The sequence below is a fragment of the Ranitomeya imitator genome, chromosome 1 (assembly GCF_032444005.1).
Source record: "Ranitomeya imitator isolate aRanImi1 chromosome 1, aRanImi1.pri, whole genome shotgun sequence".
NCBI lineage: Eukaryota > Metazoa > Chordata > Amphibia > Anura > Dendrobatidae > Ranitomeya > Ranitomeya imitator.
The window spans coordinates 840,266,565-840,291,450 of record NC_091282.1 but is presented as its reverse complement, the minus strand read 5'-3'; the positions used below and the strand labels follow the sequence as shown (position 1 = coordinate 840,291,450).

Here is a 24,886-nt window from a genome sequence, read left to right as displayed (position 1 = left end):
ACAGAAATTTCCTGGATTTGTGAATTTCTCATATTCTTAAGATGTGGTGCCTTTCACAGTCTGCTTTTTCTGATGTCCGTGTAGGATTTACTACAAAGCATTATGTGGCCACCCAGGTGCTTGACTTCAGTTGGGTCCATATCTTTTGCAGAGACCTGGTGCTGCATATGGCACGCTTTTTTTATTTTTTATTTCTACCTATCAAAGAGGGGTGGAAGCATAAGATATGGGTGACCTACCCTACATCGGTTTAAAGGAAAAGTGTTCCATCTTATCTGTTTTATTTTTATGGTTTTCAAGCTGACTACACCAAGGACTTCAATATTAGATTTGCTGGAATTTGTGGAGTTTTATTTTTTATAGGAGGCCTAAAAACTTTAAATAAAAGTAAAAAAAATTAGATGAATAGTAAATAGTCGGCCTTTGAGACGTAAAGAACTACAAATCTTGCCATTATGGAGATCCTCTAACCTAGTCATCCAGCAATCCTAATACAGTCCTTACGATTACCGTACTTGTTTTTCTACCACATCTTTTAAGAATGGATTCCTCATGCCTTATACATCCCACGTCTCTGTGTCCAGTTCTGGGCACCACATTTTCAAAAAGACATTGAAAAACTAGAGCAAGCAGAGAAGAGCTACCAGGATGGTGAGTGGTCTGGAAAGTATGTCCTATGAGGAACGGTTACAGGATCTGGGAATGTTTAGCTTGCACAAAAGAAGGCTAAGAGGAGACTTAATAGCTGCCTACAAATATCTGAAGGGCTGTCACAGTGTAGAGAGATCATCATTAGTCTCATTTGCACACGGAAACGCGAGAAGCAATGGAATATAACTTAAAGGGAGAAGATACAGATTAGATATAAGAAAAAACTTTTTGACAGTGTTGTCTGCAGTGTTGACCCCCTATCTGCAACGCTGCAGCCAACCGATGAGCTCAGCAGGTCATCCCATCTGCACAGCCAGGGCTCCTGAGCTCTGTGATTGGCTGCAACGCTGTCAAGATGACCTTTAACCCAATAACGGAGCCTCACTGCTCCTTTTTACCCTGGCAGTCACACGGGGGCACATTGATTGGCTCCCTTCATTCAGAAAGTAAAGGAGCCACAAATGGAGGGATGGTGGACAAACCACAAAGTACCAGAACAAGCATGTCAGTGACACAATATTGCAGCGACCTACAGTGATCTTTGGCCACGTGGCCTGCGTTACAGCCGTGTAGCCGAGTCGCACATCTGTGGGAGTGTTACCAGCCAAGAACTGACCCTTATATTTTTTACTGTTTCTTTTACTTTTACTTCTTTCTTTTACTGTTTCTTGTTTATTCTTTTTTACTGTTTTACTGTAGTCTTTCTGATGTCATTTTAGTTACTGCCTTGATGTATCAGTTTTTTTGTTTTAGTCTACCTGCTTCAGTGAAAGGGAAGACTATCTGTCAAGAATGCTTCGATACAAAAAAAAAAGTTCAATGTATCAATTTTAGCATAGATGGAGCTCTGAAGTACAAAGTCCGTCTTCCTAGCTTCATCTGGGTCTCACAAATCTCCTTAGTCAATAATCAGATCCACAAAACTGATGAGTAGGACATGCTGCGAGTTTGACAGGAGAATGGACCCATCTTTAAAACTTCACTGTGTATGGATCTATGAAACCCAATGAAAACCCGCTCTAGGACAGATGTAGGAATGTAGCCTTATCAGCCGTGATCTGACATCCCGCCCCAAAAGTGCTCTTCTAACAAAAAATGCGCTACTCCTGCATTGTGTGTTTTTGTTTCTTAATTTCCCCTCTGGAGTGGGATCAGTAATGTAAGTTCCCTGCCTGTAGTCCTATTCTCACCAGTCACCGTCTTCTTCTGTTCTCGGGGCCACTCTGGTCCTCTTATGCTGGTTGTGACCTGCCAGATCGCTCCATTGTTTGCTCTGAGCCATAAATCTGCGAACCAGAACCAGGCTGTCATAGACTTACATTGAGCGCTTGTCATCTCTACCTCGGACTTCCATCCAGTCACAAGACGGCACTGGGAACAGCGGAAGACGGCAGCTGCTAGGTATATTACCAGACATCAATGATGCCACTTTGGCGGAGAAACGCTGGCGTATTGCTTTAAATATTTTATTCTTCTAGAACTCTATTGCGATAAGATGGAGAAATGAATATTGTCGGGTTATTGCATGTCCAGGGAACTGCAGCATTGCTCCGCACTGCATCCGCTTCATATTTCCCTGCATGGCGGCACACTGGCCAATTGCTGTAATGGGGTTCATCGCAAAATTCATCCCTCCATCCTAGACATCAGAAAGGAATGACCTCCTGGCCATATGCTTTTACTTTCTGGGAGGAGAATTACCCTTCTGGTGCCATAATACGTGCATCGGCACTTTGCATGTAGTTCTGTTCTGTGCGGGCAGCCGCTGCTTGCTATGGAGAAGATGTCAGGACACTGTATGTGAGGCCGCTATACAGAATCATTCAGAAACCTCCATTTGCCTGAAGGAGCCAGTTATTTCTGCTGCTTCCTCATATGATGGGTCGTTCACTGCTGACGTGTCATGTACTCGGAGGGGAGAGGCTTTTTGCTGTTCTGTTTTTCCTTTGCTGCACTGACTTTCCTCATCTGTATTTTCCCTATCTTTCTTCCCTCTTTCCCTTCTGCTCTTTCTGTCTGTAGATAATCAACCAGGAGACACTGAAGAGCTCAGCTATAAAGTGGGGGTTTCACGCTGTCCTGTACCCACCTGCAAGACGAGCGTCAGCACAATGGTACAGATGAAAGAAATTAAAGCTGCCTGTCATTTCTAAGTGTATGAGAAACCAGCTGATCCTATGGTATATGTTCCCTTGACCAGTGTGTGTGTGTGTGTGTGTATGTACTCATGGTTAGTGGTTAGGTGAAGCTATTTATTGTCGTACTACTGTGTTTTCTCTTTTTAAATCATGACAACCCAAAACATCCAAATGACCCTGATCAAACGTTCACATACCCTGGTGATGTTGGCCTGATAACATGCACAGAGGTTGACACAAATGGGTTTGAATGGCTACTAAAGATAACATCCTCACCTGTGACCTGTTTGCTTGTAATCAGTGTGTGTGCATAAAAGCTGAGTGAGTTTCTGGGATCCAGACAGACTCTTGAATCTTTCATCCAGCCACTGACATTTCTGTATTGTCATGGGTAAAGCATGGGGGAAAACAAAAGAACTGCTACAGGAAAAGTTAATTGAACTGTGTAAAACAGGAAAGGGATACAAAGAGATACAAGGAATTGATAATGCCAGTCTGCAGTGTTCAAACTGTGATTAACAAATGGAAAATCTGACTCTGTTAAAGTCAAACCACGGTCAGGTAGACCAACAAAAATGTCATCCACAACTGCCAGGAAAATTGTTCGGGATGCAAAGAAAAACCCACAAATAACATCAGCTGAACTACAGGACTATCTGAAAACTAGCGGTTGCACAATAAGGAGGCATTTGAAGAAAAATGGGCTGCATGGTCGAGTCACCAGAAGAAAGCCAACAAGGCGTATGCTGAATGGAACACCATTCCTTCTGTAAAGCACAGAGGTGGATCACTGATCTTTTGGGGATGTGTGAGCTACAAATGCACAGGAAACTTGGTCAAAGTTGGAGGGGAAATGAATGCAGCACGTTGTCTGCAAATACTGGAGACAAATTTGCGGGTGGGGGACGTACCTTGACGTTCCAACATGACAATGATCCAAAACACAAGGCCAAGTCGACCTGTCATTGGCTACAGCAGAACAAAGTGAAGGTTCTGGAGTGGCCATCTCAGTCTCCTGGCCTCAATATCATTGAGCCACTCTGGGGAGATCTCAAGCGCACAGTTCATGCTACACAGCCCAGAAATTTACAGGAACTGGAGGCTTTTTACCATTTGAGAAAATAAAAAACCTCATCCACAACTACCACAAAAGACTTCAAGCTGTCATTGATGTTAGAGGGGGCAATACACAGTATTAAGAAATGGGGTATGTAAACTTTTGATCAGTCATTTGGATGTTTTGGGTTGTCATTATGATTTAAAAAGAGAAAACACAGTAGATTGACAGTAAATGGCTTCACCCAACCACTAACCATGAACGGAGAAAGATTAGATATAATCTGGATGTTGTTTAAATGCCTTCCATTACTGTGTGTACAAATAATGGGGAGCATGCATATCGTATTTCCCCAGCTGCAATATTATGTTCTTCTCCATCTGCATGAGACCTTTTATTGCCATTGTCCAGTGCAACAATGGAGATCTTCTTGTCTGTGACATAAGTTGTGTGAAGTGGCTGCGTTGCACTTTTCTAGCTGTACATCACCTGTAGCCATGTAAGTCATTACTGGCTAGAGAGAAGATTAGCCCGAAACAAAAGCAGCCTTTGTAACAGACTTGTAAGTGCTCTCCAAGGAATGTGTTCCTGTAGAAACCTGCCCTTTTATCTCTTGGGATGCGTATAGGGAAATGCCTTATGTTGTTCTATGACCTCATCACGGGTTAGAAAGCAGGCGTGCATTGCCGAGACTGATCTCCAGGAGAAGGCTCCCAGTTTAGGCATATCCGTTCTTGAAAAATGCCTAATTATTTGTACCATGGTCCTGTGCCAGTTTTCTTGGAGCTATGAATATCTAATGGTGGCGCAGAAGGCCGTGTTGAGCCGGACTGTTCAGCGCACATTCTTGGTAAGGATCCTACCTGCCTGAGGCCTCGGCAGAACTGCTAATAATTGGCGCCCTGTACCATGTATAATTGGCACGTAATTGCTGTAATCCAGTGCACCACTATCCCAGGCTTTGCTCTGCATCCTCTAATCCCTGAGCTAATGGCACAGGTTCATGGATTTCTCTTTACTTTTACTCTTAGTGTCTTACGCTCTTATAAATAAATAAATGAATGTGTCAGGAAATGACTGTCTTCTTTATAGGGCGTCCACACCCTGCTGAAGCCTAGATAGTGATTGCTCAATCTTGCCCATACCACATGGCAGATGGTTCATATGCTTCTGGCAGGTGTAATTGCACAAATGAGAACTGAAACACCTATGTCCGGCTAGGATAAATGTTTATTAGGTCTTTTATGTATACATGTGGTTGAAAAAAGAAGCCAGATATATCAAATACTGCTTATGGACACTATTAGGCATACATTAAATGAAATAGATCTAATCTATCTGATCAGACCGGTGTACTTACTTTGAAAATCCAAAGAAGCCAAGAATAAGCCCTAACAGCGGCGGGGATTAATGCAGCGAAGAGTAGGAAAGAGCTTGTAAGCCCTGCTCGTGTTTTGGCAAGTGCTCCCCCTAGACAGCAATGAGCTGTAAACCTAAAATCCAAATATGAGAGCATAGGCATAGAAAAACATCAAGTCAATTGTTAACAGCTTATTTTGACAATGACTACTGACGGCGTACATTATTAAATGTATATTGTGCCGGGCGAGACTGGTGTACTTACTTTGAAAATCCATGTCAGAATGGCTGTTTAATCCTTTTTGAAAATGTTTCTTTAGTGATATTAAAATTTTAGCACTTTGAGTTCAGCTCTAAATCTCTATGCCTGTTGCTAAAATGAGCATTTTCTAGAAGGGTTTTCAGCCTCAACAAGTCTAGAGATCCATTTAATAACGTATGCAGTCCACTTTAACAAAACACCGTAAATCATGTTACCTAAATAACTTTTCTTTTTGTTTGTTTTTCTTTCCCTCACTCTTCAAGGCTGGAGATACAACATTTAACCGTGCTAAATTGCTCAATGTTGGCTATATGGAAGCTTTGAAAGAATATGATTATAACTGCTTTGTATTCAGCGATGTTGACCTGATCCCTATGGATGACCGGAACATCTACAAATGTTACAGCCAACCCAGACACTTGTCTGTATCTATGGATAAATTTGGCTTTGGGTAAGGGATCATCTGTTATTTAGTTTAAAGGGAACCTGTCACCTCCAAAATCAATGGTGAGGTAAGCTCACCGTCATCAGGGGCTTATCTACAGCATTCTGTAATGCTGTAGATAAGCCCCCGATGTTACCTGAAAGAGGAGAAAGAGGTTAGATTATACTCAGGGGCGGTCCTGCTCCGATGGGTGTGTCAGGTCCGGAACAGCGCCTCCCATCTTCATTCCATGACGTCCTCTTCTGGTCTTCAGCCGCGGCTCCGGCGCAGGCGTACTTTGTCTGCCCTGTTGAGGGCAGAGGAAAGTACTGCAGTGCGCCGGAAAGGTCAGAGAGGCCCAGCGCCTGCGCACTGCAGTACTTTGCTCTGCCCTCAACAGGGCAGACAAAGTGCGCCGGAGTCGCGGCGTGAAGACCAGAAGAGGACATCATGGAATGAAGATGGGAGGCGCCGGAGTGGACCTGAGACACCCATTTGACCAGACCGCAGCGGGACCTCCCCTGGGTGAGTATAATCTAACCTCTTTTTCTCCTCTTTCAGGTTACATCGGGGGCTTATCTACAACATTACAGAATGCTATAGATAAGCCCCTGATGACGGTGAGCTTACCTCACCATCGATTTTTGGGGTGACAGGTTCCCTCTAAAGATGTGCTTTACAAAGATCTAGGGAAAGTCATTGTTTTCTTTTACCAGAGCTGCTGTTAAACAGGGCCTTTCACCACTTTTAGCATGTGTAAACTGGCTACATAATGGAATGGTGGCTTCAGAGCAGAAGTAAAGCGTAGAATCTATTGCAGAAATATTAGCTTGTAAAGATTAGATTAATTATTTATAAAACCAACTGGGCGTTACCAGAGATTCTTCTCTGGGGGCGTGTACTTTTGCTCCTGCATGACGTTGACCAATCATAAGCAAAAGGCATCATGCAGGGGGGGAAAAAAGGTCAGAAGAACATGTTCTCTTTTGGGATATGCAAAGATAAACAACCCTAATAGCTTAAAGGGAATCTGTCAGCAAGTGTTTGCTATGCAACCTGAGAACAGCATGATCTAGGGGCAGAGAGCCTGATTCCAGAAATATCACTTGCTGGTCTGAATTCTGTCATTTTGATACTATCACTGTTTTCTCTGCTTAAGATCTAGTCGTGCCCAAATTCTGAGTGAGCCCTGTTTAACCCGCTCACACCACTGTCTGGCAACTTTCTGTGTACACTGACAGAAAACTTCTAGTCTGTGGTGGGGCAGGGTTGCACATAACAGTTGACTAAGGGGAATGAGATGCCTAGTCCTATAGTGATAATCTCCTGCTGATAAAACATTGATTTTATTGGAGAGACAACACACAGCCCAGTATGTGATGGATCACCGGAACAAGGATCTCATCCCCTACATCATGCTGCTCTCTGATTACAAAGCAAAACATGCTGTCAGATTCCCTTCAATCACCTTCCTGTGGAAATGCAGCTTTGCTGTATTTAGTACCTGTAGCAACCCACTGATGGGTATTTCTGGTGCTAAGCAGAATTGGACATTGCCCAGCAACAAATATATCTCTCACTAGTCATTAAGGGGTCTGGATATTTGGATGTACCACCAAAGTAACTGCTGCGATCAGTGAAGACAATTGTAACACCCAATGTTGCTGTTTTGATGGAGTTTCTTAAAACTATTAATGGAGTCCAAAGAAAACAGAATCAAAACGTCAGTTTCCCAATGCTAGTAGGTTATAGTGGCCGGGAGCCTAGTAGGTCCATAGGTCAGCCATACGTATACGCCTCATAGATGGTAAGAGGCATGTTAATAAAGTGTTTTCCAAAATGGTGTCCCTGAGAAAAGACAACTTGCCCTGCACACAGAAAAGACGTCACTCGGCTATGTGGCCAGGAAGCTAAAAGGCTAAAATCTATGGAATTCAGAAGAGAAGGGGAAAAAACCTGTTTTATGTGGGTAGGGCTTTAGGCTCCATTTGATGCAGATTTCCTGCTTCTCTCGCTGTAAGGTATATTCTGGAGGCTGATAACAAATGTTGTGTTATAAAGTTAATATTTTCATTTTTCTTTTTCTTTTTTATTCCAGGTTACCATACAAACAGTATTTTGGAGGTGTATCTGCCCTAAGCAAAGAACAATTTGAGAAAATCAATGGATTTCCCAACAATTACTGGGGATGGGGTGGAGAAGATGATGACATATACAATAGGTAGTTAATTGTGTGTGAATTATTTTTTTCTTTGTTTTATGTAGCGAACTAATTGAAGGCAATAAATGTCCTGTCTAAAAATGTAAGAAGTTGTCCTGAAGCTGCCACTAAACCATGTAAGGTGTGGTTCTGTACCAGCGCCATACATTATTTACATTCAGCCGCTGATGCAACAGATTCCATTGATGGCCTATCCTATGGATAGCTTTTGCTGGTCGATCGTATAGATTGGTCATCAATATGTTAAAGCTCCCATACACATTAATTTAAATTGGACGGAATCCGCCCCCCAAAAAAAACAAAAAACTCGGGCGATAGTCTGTGACTTCAATCTACCTATTGTTTTTTTCATCAAGAACCGGCCACCAGAGATGTCTAGCAGCACCGCTTGTAGAAAACGTAGTAGCACATGGTAGAGCGAGCACTCCTGTGTATGGAGGAGTTGGGGGAGAGAGAGCTGCCAAACAAAGCGTCCCCAGATCGACAGCTATCGTTTGCTGCCCCTTTGTCCTGCATAAAGCCCTCGATATGAACATCTAGACCAGTGGTGGTGAGCCGATGCACATGTCCCAGAAGGGGTGCTCAAAGCTCTCTGTGGGCATGCGTGCCAGCATCCAGGGGAGTAACTATCAATTTTGCAGAGGGTGGGACCAGGCCTGTTTGAGAGGAGAACATTCCTACTCCCATTTCACCTGGATGTGTGTCAGAACACAGGAGATCCAGGAGAAATAGCAGAGAATAGTGGCCATTGGATTTAGCTGTTAATAGTTATGGAGACTTTCGTGAGGGCAGTTTCTGTAGAGCAGTGTTGCCCAAGTTCGGTCCTCAAGAGCCACCAACGGGTCATGTTTTCAGGATTTCCTTAGTAATGCCCAGGTGAGAACTCCATAATCTACACTGTGTTCCAAATTATTATGCAAATTGGATTTAAGTGTCATAGAGATTTAATTGTTTTGTTTTTCAAATAAACTCGTGGATGGTATTGTGTCTCAAGGCTCAATAGATCACTGAAATTAATCTTAAACACGTGATAATTAGTTTTCCAGGTGATTCTAATTAAAGGAAAACTATTCAAAAATGATGATCCACATTATTAAGCAGGCCAAAGGTTTCAAGCAATATGAGAAATAAAAAGGATCTCTCTGCTGCTGAAAAGCGTTAAATATTGCAATGCCTTTTGTGATCATCATACTGTGAAGAGATTTGTGACTGAAACAGCACAGACAGAGTTCATGCAGATAAAGGCATAATGGGGAAGGTTTCTGCCAGACAAATTCATTGGATTAAAGGTACCTTCACACATAACGATATTGTTAACGATATCGTTGCTATTTGTGACGTAGCAACGATATCGTTAATGAAATCGTTATGTGTGACAGCGACCAACGATCAGGCCCCTGCTGGGAGATCGTTGGTCGCTGAATAAAGTCCAGAACTTTATTTTGTCGCTGGACTCCCTGGAGACATCGCTGGATCGGTGTGTGACACCGATCCAGCGATGTCTTCACTGGTAACCAGGGTAAACATCGGGTAACTAAGCGCAGGGCCGCCCTTAGTAACCCGATGTTTACCCTGGTTACCATGCTAAAAGTAAAAAAAAAAACAAACACTAGATACTTACCTAACGCTGTCTGTCCTCCAGCACTGTGCTCTGCACTCCTCCTGTACTGGCTGTGAGCCGGAAAGCAGAGCGGTGACGTCACCGCTCTGCTTTCCGGCTCCCAGACAGTACAGGAGGAGAGCAGAGAAGCAGAGCGCAGCGCTGGAGGACAGACAGCGGTAGGTAAGTATCTAGTGTTTGTTTTTTTTTACTTTTAGGATGGTAACCAGGGTAAACATCGGGTTACTAAGCGCGGCCCTGCGCTTAGTTACCCGATGTTTACCCTGGTTACCGGCATCGTTGGTCGCTGGAGAGCGGTCTGTGTGACAGCTCTCCAGCGACCAAACAGCGACGCTGCAGCGATCCGGATCGTTGTCGGTATCGCTGCAGCGTCGCTAAATGTGAAGGGGCCTTAAGAGAGCAGCTGCCAAAATACCATTACAAAGCAGCAAACAGTTATTTGAAGCTGCTGGTGCCTCTGGAGTCCCTCGAACCTCAAGGTGTAGGATCCTTCAAAGGCTTGCTGTGGTGCATAACCCTACTATTCAGCCACCCCTAAACAGTGTTCACAAGCAGAAACGGTTGCAGTGGGCCCAGACATACATGAAGACTAATTTTCAAACAGTCTTGTTTACTGATGAGTGTCGAGCAACCCTGGATGGTCCAGATGGATGGAGTAGTGGATGGTTGGTGGATGGCCACCATGTCCCAACAAGGCTGCGACGTCAGCAAGGAGGTGGAGAAATCATGTTTTGGGCCGGAATCATGGGGAACCGGCTGGTGGGGCCCTGGTTCCTGAAGATGTGAAAATGACCTCTGTAAAGTAAATGGCGTTTCTGACTGACAACTTTCTTCCATGGTCTAAAAAGCAGAAACGTGCCTTCAGGAGCAAAATCATCTTCATGCATGACAATGCCCCATCTCATGCTGCAAATAATACCTCTGAGTCATTGGCTGCTATGGGCATAAAAGGAGATAAACTCATGGTGTGGCTACCATCTTCCCCTGACCTCAACCCTATAGAAAACCTTTGGAGTATCATCCAGCACAAGATCTATGAGGGTGGGAGGCAATTCACATCAAAACAGCAGCTCTGGGAAACTATTCTGACTTCATGCAAAGACGTACAAGCAGAAACTCTCCAAAAACTCAAGAATGCAAGAATTGTGAAGGTGATATCAAAGAAGGGGTCCTATGTAATGTAACTTGGCCTGTTGGGATGTTTTGGAGTTAAATAGCTTTTTTTTGTTCAGTGAATGTCCTCCTAATGCTGCAAATTCCACAAATGAGCATTTTCAGTTCTTTAAAACATATCAAATGTTTAGAAATTCTACTATGCCTAATAATTTGGAACGGTGCATTTTGAGTTTTTATTCATTTTGGAGATTATACTGTTATCATTGGGAGGTTTCTTCAATAAAATTTGATGTATACTCTAATGGGTGATGACTTTTATTAGACTGACTGTCATTTGCACCGACCATTTAGGAAAATCCGAGAAAAAGGTCATCTGTAGGGTTGAGCGAAACGGATCGGACAAATTAAAAAATCGCCGACTTTCTGCAAAGTCAGGTCTCATGAAACCCGACCCGATCCTAGTGTGGGATCGGCCATGAGGTCGGCAATCTTCGCGCCAAAGTCGCTTTCAGCGCATTTTTCTGCCAATGAAGGAGGACGCAGAGTGTGGGCAGCGTGATGACATAGGTCTCGGTCCCCACCATCTTAGAGAAGGGCATGACAGTGATTGGCTTGCTTTCTGCGGCATCACAGGGGCTATAAAGGGGCGTGCACGCCGACCGCCATCTTACTTCTGCCGATCGTAGCATAGGGAGAGGTTGCCGCAGCTGCATCAGATGAAGGGATATAGTTAGGGAGGGAAGATTAACCCCGAAACTGCTTGTGCTGTAGCGATTTCCACTGACCAACACCACCATTTGTTTGCAGGGACAGTGTTGGCTATATTTTTGTGTATCAGCTCTGTAGCTTCTTAGGCTGCCTTATAAGGCTCCCTGATAGCTGCATTGCTGTTTGCACGCCGCTGTGCAAACCAACTGCTTTTTTAAAAGCAAAAATCCTGTTGCTCCTTTCTGCACAGTTATCTTGTTTATTTGTCCACGCTTTTGTGTGCTGCAGTCCTTTATTTATTGCTGCTATACTTTTCCTGAGATCATTGTAGGGAGATTGAATTTGTACTACAGTCCTTGTATTTTTCATATATCTTCCAGCCACTTTCTGCCACTTAGATAACGTTGTTATATACACTGGGCCGAAGTAGTGGTTCAGTCTCCCCCCCCTAAAAAAGGGAGATTCAAAATCTCACAAAGTGGATATGCTTCTGTCCTGTTAGTTTGTCATATATCAGCCAGCCACTTTCAGCCACTTACATTGTGGTGTTTTTTGCACAGGTCCTGATTTTTTTTGTTCAGTCTCCCAAAAAAAAGGGAGATTTAAAATCTCAACACGTTTATATACACCTTCTACCTTGTTTTACAGTACCATATAACGGTTGTTATTTTGGTTAGATTTTCCAAAAAATGAGGAAGTCAGGTGGAAGAGGCCATGGGTGGTGGTTGCCAGCTGGTACTGACAGCGTCATCGTCTGGCTACACAAGGCCTCGAATGCTCCCTTATCTGGGAGTAGGAAAACGGCTTTTAAAGCCGGAGCAGCAGGAAAAAGTTTTGGCTTTCCTTGCTGACTCAGCCTCTAGTTCTTTCGCCTCCTCTTCAGAAAGTTCCAAATATAAAAGCAACAAGTCGTCAGTGGATGCTCCCGGTCAGGAACAAGACATTTCCTTGTGTCCTTCACCCAAACCAAAAGTGAAGGATGTGTCAGGCGACACTACAGGTTACTCCATGGAGCTCTTTACACATACCGTGCCTGGGTTAGAACGGGAAATTGTTAACTGCTCATTACAAGATGAATCGGACATGGAGTGCACTGATGCACAGCCACAGCTAGATTATAATGCTGTTCCATTGACTCAGATCACTACATTGCCCTCGCAGTGTACTGAGCCAGAATCTGACCCTGATGAGACTATGGTGCCCCGTCCCAAACGCTATAGTATCTTACACGGTGACACTGAGGAAGGTGCACATGACATTGAAGAGGAGGTGATAGATGACCCAGTTATTGACCCAGATTGGCAGCCATTGGGGGACGAGGGTGCTGCTGCCAGTAGCTCTGAACCGGAGGAGGATGATCCGCAGCAGCTCGTATCAGGCCAAAAACGTTTGTCAAAACCAAAAACCATTTTACGACAGCGTGGCCATCCGGTGAAACTAGCACAGCACGCAGTGCCTGAAAAGGTATTCCATAGTAGGAAGAGTGCAGTGTGGGAATTTTTTAACCCAGATCCGAATGATCAGTGCAAAGTTATCTGTAAGAAATGCTCAAAGACCTTTAGCAGAGGGAAGAATCTTCAAAATGTAAATACAACGTGCATGCTTAGACATTTAACCAGCATGCACTTGCAAGCCTGGACTAACTACTAAACGTCCCGTACCGTTGGTGCACCTGCTCAGAATGAAGGTAGTCAGCAACGCTACATTGCTTCCCTCCCTGTAAGGCCACCGGTTAGGACACCACCAGCAGCAAATGTGGAGGTATCGTCGCAAGGCCAAAGCAGTCAGGGAATCACAAGGTTCTTGGTAGGAAACACTGTATGTAGGCCAACATCGATAATACCATCACCAACCCTCTTTCAATCTGCCATGTCCACCACCGCTAGTTCCACCATATGCACCTCTCTAGTCCAGCTCACCCTACAAGAGACTCTCGTTAGGAAAAGAAAGTTCTCATCCGCGTACACAGGGTTTGAACGCCCACATTGCTAGACTAATTTCGTTAGAGATGATGCCCTACCGGTTGGTTGAAAGCAAAGCTTTCAAAGCCCTGATGGCCTACGCAGTACCACGCTATGACCTACCCAGTCGACACTTCTTTGCGAGAAAAGCCATCCCAGCCCTCCACCAGCATGTCAAAGACCGCATTGTCCATGCACTGAGGCAATCAGTCAGTAGAAAGGTGCACCTCACAACAGATGCATGGACCAGTAGGCATGGCCAGGGATGTTACGTGTCCATCACGGCATACTGGGTTAATGTGGTGGATGCAGGGTCCACAGGGGACAGCCATAGTGGGACAGTTCTGCCTAGCCCACAGTCTAGGTAACAGTTGGCTGTAGGCATTCGCCACCCCTCCTCCTCCTCCAGAAGCGAAAGCTCGTCCACAGAGCGCAGTCGCACGACTACTCCATCCGCAGCTGCCAGTGTTGCACACGAGGTGTCCCATTATGGAACAGCTAGTGGTAAGCGTCAGCAGGCTGTGTTAGAAATGAAGTGTTTGGGCGACAACAGACACACCGCGGAAGTACTAGCCGAGTACTTGCAGCAACAAACTCGGTCATGGCTGGGCAGTGTACATCTTGAGGCAGGCAAGGTAGTCAGTGATAACGGAAGGAATTTTATGGCTCCCATAGCCCTTTCAGAACTGAAACACATACCTTGCCTGACTCACTCCTTGAACCTGGTGGTGCAGTGCTAACTCAAAAATTATCCGGAGTTACCAGCCCTTCTCCTGAAGGTGTGAAGACTTTGCTCGCACATCCGCCGGTCGCCCGTACACTCCAGCAGTATGCTCAACCATCAGCGATCGCTGAATCTTCCCCAGCACCGCCTAATAATCGACGTTGCAACAAGGTGGAACTCCACGCTGCACATTGTTCAGAGGCTGTGCGAACAGAGGCGTGCTGTGATTAATTTGTGGGAGGATACACATACACGGGCAGGCAGATGGATGGCAGACATGGAGTTGTCTGGTGTGCAGTGGTCGAAGCTCCAAGACCTCTGTCAAGTCCTTCAGTGTTTTGAGGAATGCACACGGCTGGTAAGTGCAAACAACGCCATCATAAGCATGAGCATCCCACTAACGCGTCTGCTGATGCAAAGTTTGACGCACATTAAGGAGCTGGCGTCTGCAGCCGAGGAGGAGGGAAGCCTTGATGACAGTGAGCCATTGTCTGCTTGGGGAACTCTCCTGGACGAGGTGGCAAATGAAGAGGAGTATGATGTGGATGAATATTTATGGGAGAAGGATGCTTCTCAGGAAGCAATAGAAACTGGTGGCGTTGCAAGGTCAGGTACAGGGTTTTTGTGGGAAACAAGTGATGTTGATTTGCAAGAAAGTGCTCCTTAACCCAGCACAAGCAGTGAATTGACACCTGGAACATTGGCCCACATGGCTGAGTATGCCTTGCGTATCTTAAAAAGGGACCCCCGCATTATCAAAATGATGACCGATGACGGTTACTGGTTGGCCTCCATCCTGGATCCACGATATAAAGGAAAGTTACAAAATATCATGCCACATGAGAACCTTGAGCAAATATTGGCTACCAAACAAGCAACTCTTGTAGACCGTTTGGTTCAGGCATTCCCAGCACACAGCGGCAGTGATGGTTCTCACACGAGCCGTAGAGGGCAACATGGCAGAGGTGTTAGAGGTGCACAAATCCGAAGTGGCGTTGGACAAAGGGGATTTATGACCAGGTTGTGGAGTGATTTCGCAATGACCGCTGACACGACAGGTACTGCTGCATCGATTCAAAGTGACAGGGGACAGCATTTGTCCAGTATGGTTACCAACTACTTTTCCTCCCTTATTGATGTTCTCCTTCACAGGTCATTTCTCTTTGATTACTGGGCATCTAAAATAGACACCTGGCCTGAATTGGCAGAATATGCATTACGGGAGCTCGCTTGCCCTGGTTCAATACTGACCGAAAAAAGGACACGTCTGGCTACCGAGAATGTTGATGATCTAACCTTCATTAAAATGAACCAATCATGGATTTCAAATTATTTTGCCCCACCTTCTCCTGCTGACGCGTAGCTTGCCTGAAAAATGTCTTGCTTTTGGCCTCCTCTTACTGACTTCTCCAATTCCTCCATTTGCAGCTGCTGAATGTCCACCATAGGCCATTTTTATACCTCCCTAAATGGGCTGACTCCCCCCACAGGGCCGTGGTCACCACCTGGCGCTAGCACCCGTGCGAGTGCCGTTTGCTTGGACAGGTGGGTGCGCCCACTCTTGGGCGACGGCACTGGCACAGGGTCCATCATAGTACAATGAAGTGTCTCTGACGGTGGTGGTGCACAACCAACATCAGACACACTGTCGTAATATGAGGGGCCCTGTGCCAGTACCGCCGCCCATGAGAGTGTTCCCCCCCCCCCCCCCCCAGCTCGAATAGTGCTGTACTACTTGCAATACTTGCCTCTCTCTGCTCCACCACTGTGTAGTCTGTGCTGTTAAATCCTTCAATGGCGCTGCCAATACAAATTTGTTGAAATGATAGATGATAGTTAAAATATACAGGGGCCCTGGCCTCCATTTAGACCAGTAAATACTTTGCGCCTACTACCACGGTCTGCTACTCAGCAGAGGAGCCCACCCCAGTACCTAGCTGTGCCGCCTGTTTAGTCCTGTTACCAATTTTGAACTGAATTTAGCCTACTTTTTTATTTTGGGCCTATATCTGTGTTTCCTCCTCATCCTGCCCATTGCCCAGCCACTGCTAGATGAGTCTGCTGGTACATTGACCCAGACCACTACATTCCCCTTGCACTCTACACAGCCAGAATCTGACCCTGCTGAAAGTCAGGTTCCCCTTCCCGCATACTATACCACCTTACACGGGGACAAAGAGGAAGGTGCAGATGAAAGTGCAGGTACTGGCACATGGCCCCTCATAGTACGCAAAAGTGTCTCTGGCAGTGGGAGGCGCCACCCGCCGTCAAACACACCACCGTACTATGAGGGGCCCCGTGCCAGTGCCAACTAGTGGGCCCCCCCTGCTTGCTCAGGATCACAGCATTTGGAAAGTTGAAATACTTACCTCTCCCTGCTCCACCGCCGTGACGTATTCCGTGTTTCCTGGTTACACGCAAATCTTGAGCCAGCCCTACCCTCCCACAACTTTAGCCAAATGACCCCCAGTTTTCAATGCCTAACTATTATTATAAAGTAAATTAAGATTGACAAGCTTAAGAAATAAGAATTGATGTTTTTGGCCTTAAAATGGGCACTGTAGGTGTTTTTCTGTCCTCCACTCACTGCCGACTTTGATTCCCCATTGACTTGCATTGGGTTTCGTGTTTCGGTCGGCCCCCGACTTTTCGCAATAATCAGCTGATTTCACCCGACTCGACTTTTGACGAAGTCGGGTTTCGCGAAACCCGACTCGATCCTAAAAAAGAAAGTCGCTCAACCCTAGTCATCTGCATAATAATTTGGAACATAGTGTAGACAGGCAACAATTCCATCACCTGGGCCATGCTAAGGAAATCCTAAAAACACGACCTGTTGGTGGCTCTTGAGGACTGGAGTTGGGGAACACTGCTGTAGAGTGTAAAGAGCAGAAACCAGATTGTAGAGGGTCAACAAGAGACGGATCTTAGAGATAGTCGATTAGACTGAAGTGGTCCAAGCGTGCCAGGAGTTTAGAGATGAGAATATTATAGACAGGTCTGTATTTAGCAGTGCAGTTCTCGTAGAGGGATGTTTTTTAGGTAAAGCGGTTATGATGGCATGTTTTAAATGAGGAGGGAAAGATACAGGAAGAGAGAGGTTAAATATTTTAATTAGGTGAGCGGTGAGAACCTGAGAAAGCCAGCAGGAGATGTGAGGGAATAGGGTCACTGTTGTAGGCCAAGAAGAAGTGAGTAGCCGGGTACATTCTTCTGTAACAGGCTCAAAGGTGGCATGTGAACTTGAAGTCCAGCAGGGAAGGGGATTTGGGCACTGAGGAGATTGGGCAGAAGTGTCCTGATGGATATGTTTTTTTTTTTTGTTTTTTTTTCTTGTTTTTTTTTTTGTAAGAAATAAATGGCCGGATCCCCAAAGCTGAGCTTGGTGATTGGGGGGGTGTTAGGGGGAGTGGAAGGTTTCAAAAAGTAATTTTTGATTGACTAGTGAAGTTATGAGGATGGTGAAGTAGGATTGTTTGGCCAGATGAAGGGTACAGTTATAGCAGAAGTTATGCCTCTGTAATAACACAACCTGCTCAGGCTGATAAGGACAGATATCTGGTGTATCCAAAGGTCACTTGTAAATTACTCTTCTTTTGAAATGTGTATGCTAGAAAGTTTTTTTTCTTCTGTCTCCTAGTGGTGAAAATGTTTGCTCTGCTGATTTCAACATAATGTTCCCTCCATTGATAAACTTAACTGGTATACAGTAGTTTTGGCTGCCATTATTTTCAGCCTTGAGTGTTTATCATAAACAAGCCTAAGGCTACTTTCACAATTGTCGGTACGGGCCCGTCGCAATGTGTCGGGTTGACGTACCGACGGACGTTCTGAAATAACTGCAAGACGTGGGCAGCGGATGCAGTTTTTCAACGCATCCGCTGCCCATTCTGCAGTCAGGGGAGGAGGCGGCGGAGTTTTGTCCGCGCATGTGCGGTCAAAAATGGCAGACACGTCGCACAAAAAGTTACATTGAACTTTTTTTTTGTGCGTCGCGTCCGCCAAAACACGACGGATCCGTCGCGATCCGTAGCTAATACAAGTGTATGGGCAAAAAACGCATCCTGCAAGCACATTTGCAGGATCCGTTTTTTGCCCATAACGACGGATTGCGACGGAGGACAAGAGACGGAAGTGTGAAAGTAGCCTATTTCTTAACCAAAATTTTCAGCTGTTTTCCTACATGTAGTTTAAAGTGCTGTACAAATAGAGCATCAGTGCATATGGTCACCTGCTGCTTCATTCAAAGTAGGTCAATCAGACCCCCACTCATCAGACACTTGGCACCTATCCACAGGTGTCACGCTTGGGCCATCCTCTTAGCTGCACATTCCTAGAAATCTATACTGTTGAAGCAAGTCTTATTTGGTGTCTGTAATTATTCCTTCACAAAGTTGATTTAACCCCTTCCCAACAATGTATATGCTGGTACATCTAGGTGATTGGGCCGTGCACATGTCCTATGCCCGCACAATCACCGTAAACTCAGCTTAAAGATACCTTCACACTGAGCAACTTTAGAACAATAACGATAGCGATCCGTGACGTTGCAGCGTCCTGGATAGCGATATCGTTGTGTTTGACACACAGCAGCGATCAGGATCCTGCTGTGTCATCGTTGGTCGGAGCTAGAAGGCCAGAACTTTATTTCGTCGCTGGATCACCCGCTGACATCGCTGAATCGGCGTGTGTGACGCAGATCCAGCGATGTGTTCACTTGTAACCAGGGTAAACATCGGGTTACTAAGCGCAGGGCCGCAATTAGTAACCCGATATTTACCCTGGTTACCATTATAAATGTAAAAAAAAAAAACACTACATACTTACGTTCCGGTGTCTGTCGCGTCCCCCGGCGTCAGCTTCCCTGCACTGTGTCAGCGCCGGCCGGAAAGCAGAGCACAGCGGTGACGTCACCGCTCTGCTTTACTACCGGCACTTACACGGTGCAGAGAAGCTGACGCCGGGGGACGCGACAGACACCGGAATGTAAGTATGTAGTGTTTTTGTTTTGGTTTTTTTTACATTTACAATGGTAACCAGGGTAAACATCGGGTTACTATGCGCGGCCCTGCGCTTAGTAACCCGATGTTTACCCTGGTTACCCAGGGACTTCGGCATCATTGGTCGCTGGAGAGCTGTCTGTGTGACAGCTCTCCAGCGACCACACAACGACTAAACAGCGACGCTGCAGCGATCGGCATCATTGTCTATATCGCTGCAGCGTCGCTTAATGTGACGGTACCTTAAAGGGACTCTGTCACCCGAATTTGGCGGGACTGGTTTTGGGTCAGATGGGCGGAGTTTTCGGGTGTTTGATTCACCCTTTCCTTACCCGCTGGCTGCATGCTGGCTGCAATATTGGATTGAAGTTCATTCTCTGTCCTCCATAGTACACGCCTGCGCAAAGCAATCTTGCCTTGTGCAGGCGTGTACTACGGAGGACAGAGAATGAACTTCAATCCAATATTGCAGCCAGCATGCAGCCAGCGGGTAAGGAAAGGGTGAATCAAACACCCGAAAACTCCGCCCATATGACCCAAAACCAGTCCCGCCAAATTCAGGTGACAGGTTCCCTTTAACTGAAAGCCACACTTCTGCAGCAACAGCCAGGGCTTTACCAACACTGCCACCCCTGGCTATTTACCATCTAGATGTTGCAGTCATCAATGACCACAGTATTTAGGCTGTGCGAGAGAGAAGGCTCCGTGTCTCAGCCCATCTGCTCCACTGCAATGCAACTATGATGTGCCGATGGTTGTTCAAAATAACCTTCGAATCTGGCAAGTACCGGGGGCCTGTTGGGCCTCAATATGTAGGGTCTGACAGGTCTCATACCCTGCAACACGTATTGGTCCCTTTACGGGACTTGGGGTCTAAGGGGTATCATTTCTCCTTATGGAGAGTGACTTACCATCTCTGGCTTGTCAAGGTAAGGAGGCTTATTCACCGTGCAATGCTCCTCTGGAAAATATAATATACAAATTGCCTCTTCTGAGAAAAAGAGGACTTAAACTCTATAGCGCCACCTGTTGGAAGTAGCGATCCTACAAGTCACAATCAACTCTTTAACGAGTTTGCACGACTCGTTAAAGAGTTGATTGTGACTTGTAGGATCGCTACTTCCAACAGGTGGCGCTATAGAGTATAAGTCCTCATTTTCTCAGAAGAGGCAATTTGCATTTTACGGGACTTGAACATTTTAGTTTGATCCCTGGTCTAGGTAAAAAAAAAAAAAAATAAAATAATAAAATTTAAAAAAAAATACATATACTTTGTGTCACCACATCCAAACCATTGCTGTAATCCTGTCATACTATTTAACTGCTGAAGGAGAAAAGGTCAAGTTTCAAGATCCGGTTTGGATACTTGAAAATGTACGTAAGTCTTTTAGTCATGCTTTTAAAAATACACACACTGTAAAAAAAAGAAAAAATTTAATTATATCCACGAATTTATTTCTGGTGTACATACTGTACAATAAAGACTCACATTTTTAAATGTTCAGCCTGATCTGGAAGCTTGACATTTTCTCCTTTAGTACTCAATCTGAACGCCACGCAGTAGCATGGTTTCAGGCTTCCCCATTGTTTGAATCGACAAGGAAAGAGTGAGCTGGTGTTTTGTCAAATTCCCATAAAATGTTAGATATTTTGATAAATAAATGCAAATCATAAGTGCCTAACGTTTCATTATACATACATGGTGTCACGAAGACACTATCTTGGAATCAGCGGGATATGTAGAAACATCCTTGAGTTATTTCCACGTAAAGTGACATGCCAGATCTGAAAAATTTGCCCTGGTCATCAATGTGGAAATTGGTTTAATTCCGGTTTCAATTTATTTATTTTTTTTTATTTCACTGTGCATTAAAAATATCATAAATCTTGCAAATGTTCACACTGGTCTCCGTAACAGCTGTATAAGGCTACTTTCACACTTCCGTCGGTACGGGGCCTAAATTTAGCACAACATGTGCAGCGGATGCAGTTTTACAACGCATCCGCTGCCCATTGTGATGAGCGGGGAGGAGGGGGCAGAGTTCCGGCCGCGCATGCGTGGTCGGAAATGGCGGATCCGATAGACAAAAAAAGTTACATTGGACTTTTTTTGTCACGACGAACAGCTAAAACACGACGAATCCGTCGTCCATTAAAGTGTATGGCAAAAAAACGGATCCTGTGGGCACGTTTGCAGGATCCGTTTTTTTTGCCATGACGGATTGCGACGGAGGCAAAAAGATGGAAGTGTGAAAGTAGCCTAATTGCTGTCCCTTGTCCCTTCACAATGACCTTTTGGTGGATTAAAGCATGCTCAGATAATACTTCTAATCAAATGGGGTCAGTCTGTCGCGCTTATGTCAATGTGCCCAACATGAAGTAGGAGTCTTAAATTAGCCTTGTGCCCGGTGTGACAATTACAAGATCTTTTTTTTTAATGAAAAATATAGATAGATATATAAAAAATACACTTAACCCCTTCTCAACATGACATACTGCTATATCATATGTTGGGTTTCACTCTCCCTCCTGAGCTTGCAGCTTTCTTGTCCGTTGGGCTACGTTCCCACGATGAGTATTTGGGGAGTTTTTGATGTTGCAGATTTAAAAAAAAAAAAATGCAAGTAAGCCATTTTACTTTGAAAATCTGCAACACCAGAAACTCCCTAAAAGCTTACGTGGGAATGTAGCCTTTAGACAGCCTTCATCTGAACCTACATCACATGACTTTTATTTTTGGTTTGTCGAGGGGGGGAATGACATCACACTGACAGCGCTAGGACCAATGTTATTCAATGCAGCACTTTAAGTAATGGGTTTGTTTTCAATCTTCTGCAGTGGCATTTACAGTACCCGGCCCAGAGGGCACGCTGTTCAATGGCAGGTTGGGTTGCCATAATATAAAGGGACCTGCTGAAGACCCCCATACAAGCCATGACAATGGCAGTATCATGTCCCCTATGGAAATTTTAAAAACAATGCAGTAAAAAGGAAAGTTTTTAACCCCTTCCTGACATGTGATATGTCATGTTGGGTCCTTTGAAGCAGGCATATGATGATCGTGTTATTCAGACATCATCTGCTTTGAACTACAGCGAGTGGAGCTGATCTATTAACCATTTAAATGTAGTTGTCAGCATGTAGACTGGAGTCCTTCTGCTATAAGTGCTCATTTACTGAAACACCCCATGCCTGTAATGGCAGTACTCCTATAAAGCCCAGCATGTTACAGGCATTCATAGAAGACGGTAGTTTTTACTATTATAAGGCATTCATAGAAGACGGTAGTTTTTACTATTATATTATAGTATGGTTGTATGTGGTATCAGCAATTGGAAGATGGCGGGTTTAAGGTTTTTTTTTTTACTGTATTTTTTTTGGAGCAGGAGCTGTACATACTTTTTTCCCCTTATAAAATAAAGGGAACACTTAAACACACTAACTGCAAGTCAAATCGCACTTCTGTGAAATCAACCTGTCCAGTTATGAAGCAACACCGATTGTGAATCAATTTCTCCTGTTGTTGTGCAAATGGGACAGACAACAGATTGAAATTATAGACAATTAGCAAGACACCTCCTATAAAGGAGTGGTTCTGCAGGTTGTGAACACAGACCATTTCTCTGTGCTCATCATTTTTGGCTTTTGTTTTTGTCACTTTTACAATTTGTCATTGCTGTCACCCCTAGAGGTACAGTGGCAGGTGGTGTCTACAGTACAACCCATAGAAGTTGCTCAGGTAGTGCAGCTAATCCTGGATGGCACATCAATGCGGGCTGTGGTAGGAAGTGTAACTGTCTGTCAGCCCAGTGTCCAGAGCATGGAGCAGATACCAGGAGACGTGGATGGGGCCATAGGAGGGCAACAACCCAGCATCAGGACCGCTACCTCATCCTTTGTGCAAGGAGGCAGCAGGCCACTAATATCCATGTGTCTGCTCAAACTGTTGAACCGACTACAGGAGGGTGGTATGAGGGCTTGACGTCCACAAGTGGCTACAGCCCAGCACCGTGCAGGGAGACTGGCATTGGTGGAGAACACTAAGATTGGCAGATTCAAAATTGGTGCCCTGTGCTGTTCACGGATGAGAGGAGTAGGTTCACTCTGTCACGTGCTCAGTCTGGAGACGCTATGGAGAACGTTCTGCTGCCTGCAACATCCTCCAGCATACCCAGTTTGGCAGTGGGTCAGTAATGGTGTGGGGATGCATTTATTTTGAGGGCTGCACAGCCCTCCGTGTGCTAGCCGGAGGTATCCTGACTGCCATAAGGTACCTCAGACAAATTGTGAGATCATGTGCAGGTGCAGTGGGCCCTGGGTTCCTTTTGATGCATGACAATGCTGGTCCTCATGTGGCTTAAGTGTGTCAACAGTTCCTGCAGGATGAAGGCATTGATGCTATGCACTGGCCTGCCTGTTTCCCAGACCTGAATCCAATCGACCACTTCTGGGACATCATGTCTCGTTCCAGCCACCAATACCACGTTGCACCAGACTATCCAGGAGAACATCTGCTGCCTCATCAGGGGCATGCCCATGTATTGTAGGAAGGTCATACAGGCACATGGAGACCCCACACTACTGACCATAATTTCCTTGTCTTGAGGATATTCCACTGAAGTTGGATCAGCCTCTAATTTGATTTTCCACTTTGATTTTACATAGTAACATAGTTAGTAAGGCCGAAAAAAGACATTTGTCCATCCAGTTCAGCCTATATTCCATCATAATAAATCCCCAGATCTACGTCCTTCTACAGAACCTAATAATTGTATGATACAATATTGTTCTGCTCCAGGAAGACATCCAGGCCTCTCTTGAACCCCTCGACTGAGTTCGCCATCACCACCTCCTCAGGCAAGCAATTCCAGATTCTCACTGCCCTAACAGTAAAGAATCCTCTTCTATGTTGGTGGAAAAACCTTCTCTCCTCCAGACGCAAAGAATGCCCCCTTGTGCCCGTCACCTTCCTTGGTATAAACAGATCCTCAGCGAGATATTTGTATTGTCCCCTTATATACTTATACATGGTTATTAGATCGCCCCTCAGTCGTCTTTTTTCTAGACTAAATAATCCTAATTTCGCTAATCTATCTGGGTATTGTAGTTCTCCCATCCCCTTTATTAATTTTGTTGCCCTCCTTTGTACTCTCTCTAGTTCCATTATATCCTTCCTGAGCACCGGTGCCCAAAACTGGACACAGTACTCCATGTGCGGTCTAACTAGGGATTTGTACAGAGGCAGTATAATGCTCTCATCATGTGTATCCAGACCTCTTTTAATGCACCCCATGATCCTGTTTGCCTTGGCAGCTGCTGCCTGGCACTGGCTGCTCCAGGTAAGTTTATCATTAACTAGGATCCCCAAGTCCTTCTCCCTGTCAGATTTACCCAGTGGTTTCCCGTTCAGTGTGTAATGGTGATATTGATTCCCTCTTCCCATGTGTATAACCTTACATTTATCATTGTTAAACCTCATCTGCCACCTTTCAGCCCAAGTTTCCAACTTATCCAGATCCATCTGTAGCAGAATACTATCTTCTCTTGTATTAACTGCTTTACATAGTTTTGTATCATCTGCAAATATCGATATTTTACTGTGTAAACCTTCTACCAGATCATTAATGAATATGTTGAAGAGAAC

General features: G+C 45.0%; 1 protein-coding gene across 1 annotated transcript in view; it reads left to right on the top strand.

Moving 5' to 3' along the window:
* The window catches only part of B4GALT1 (beta-1,4-galactosyltransferase 1), an 83,118-nt gene that overhangs the window by 46,112 nt on the left and 12,120 nt on the right, over nt 1-24,886 (top strand). The window contains exons 3-4 of the mRNA XM_069740755.1: nt 5,731-5,918; nt 7,990-8,112. Of these exons, the coding sequence (XP_069596856.1) occupies nt 5,731-5,918; nt 7,990-8,112 (311 nt within the window). The remainder of the gene's footprint in view (nt 1-5,730; nt 5,919-7,989; nt 8,113-24,886) is intronic.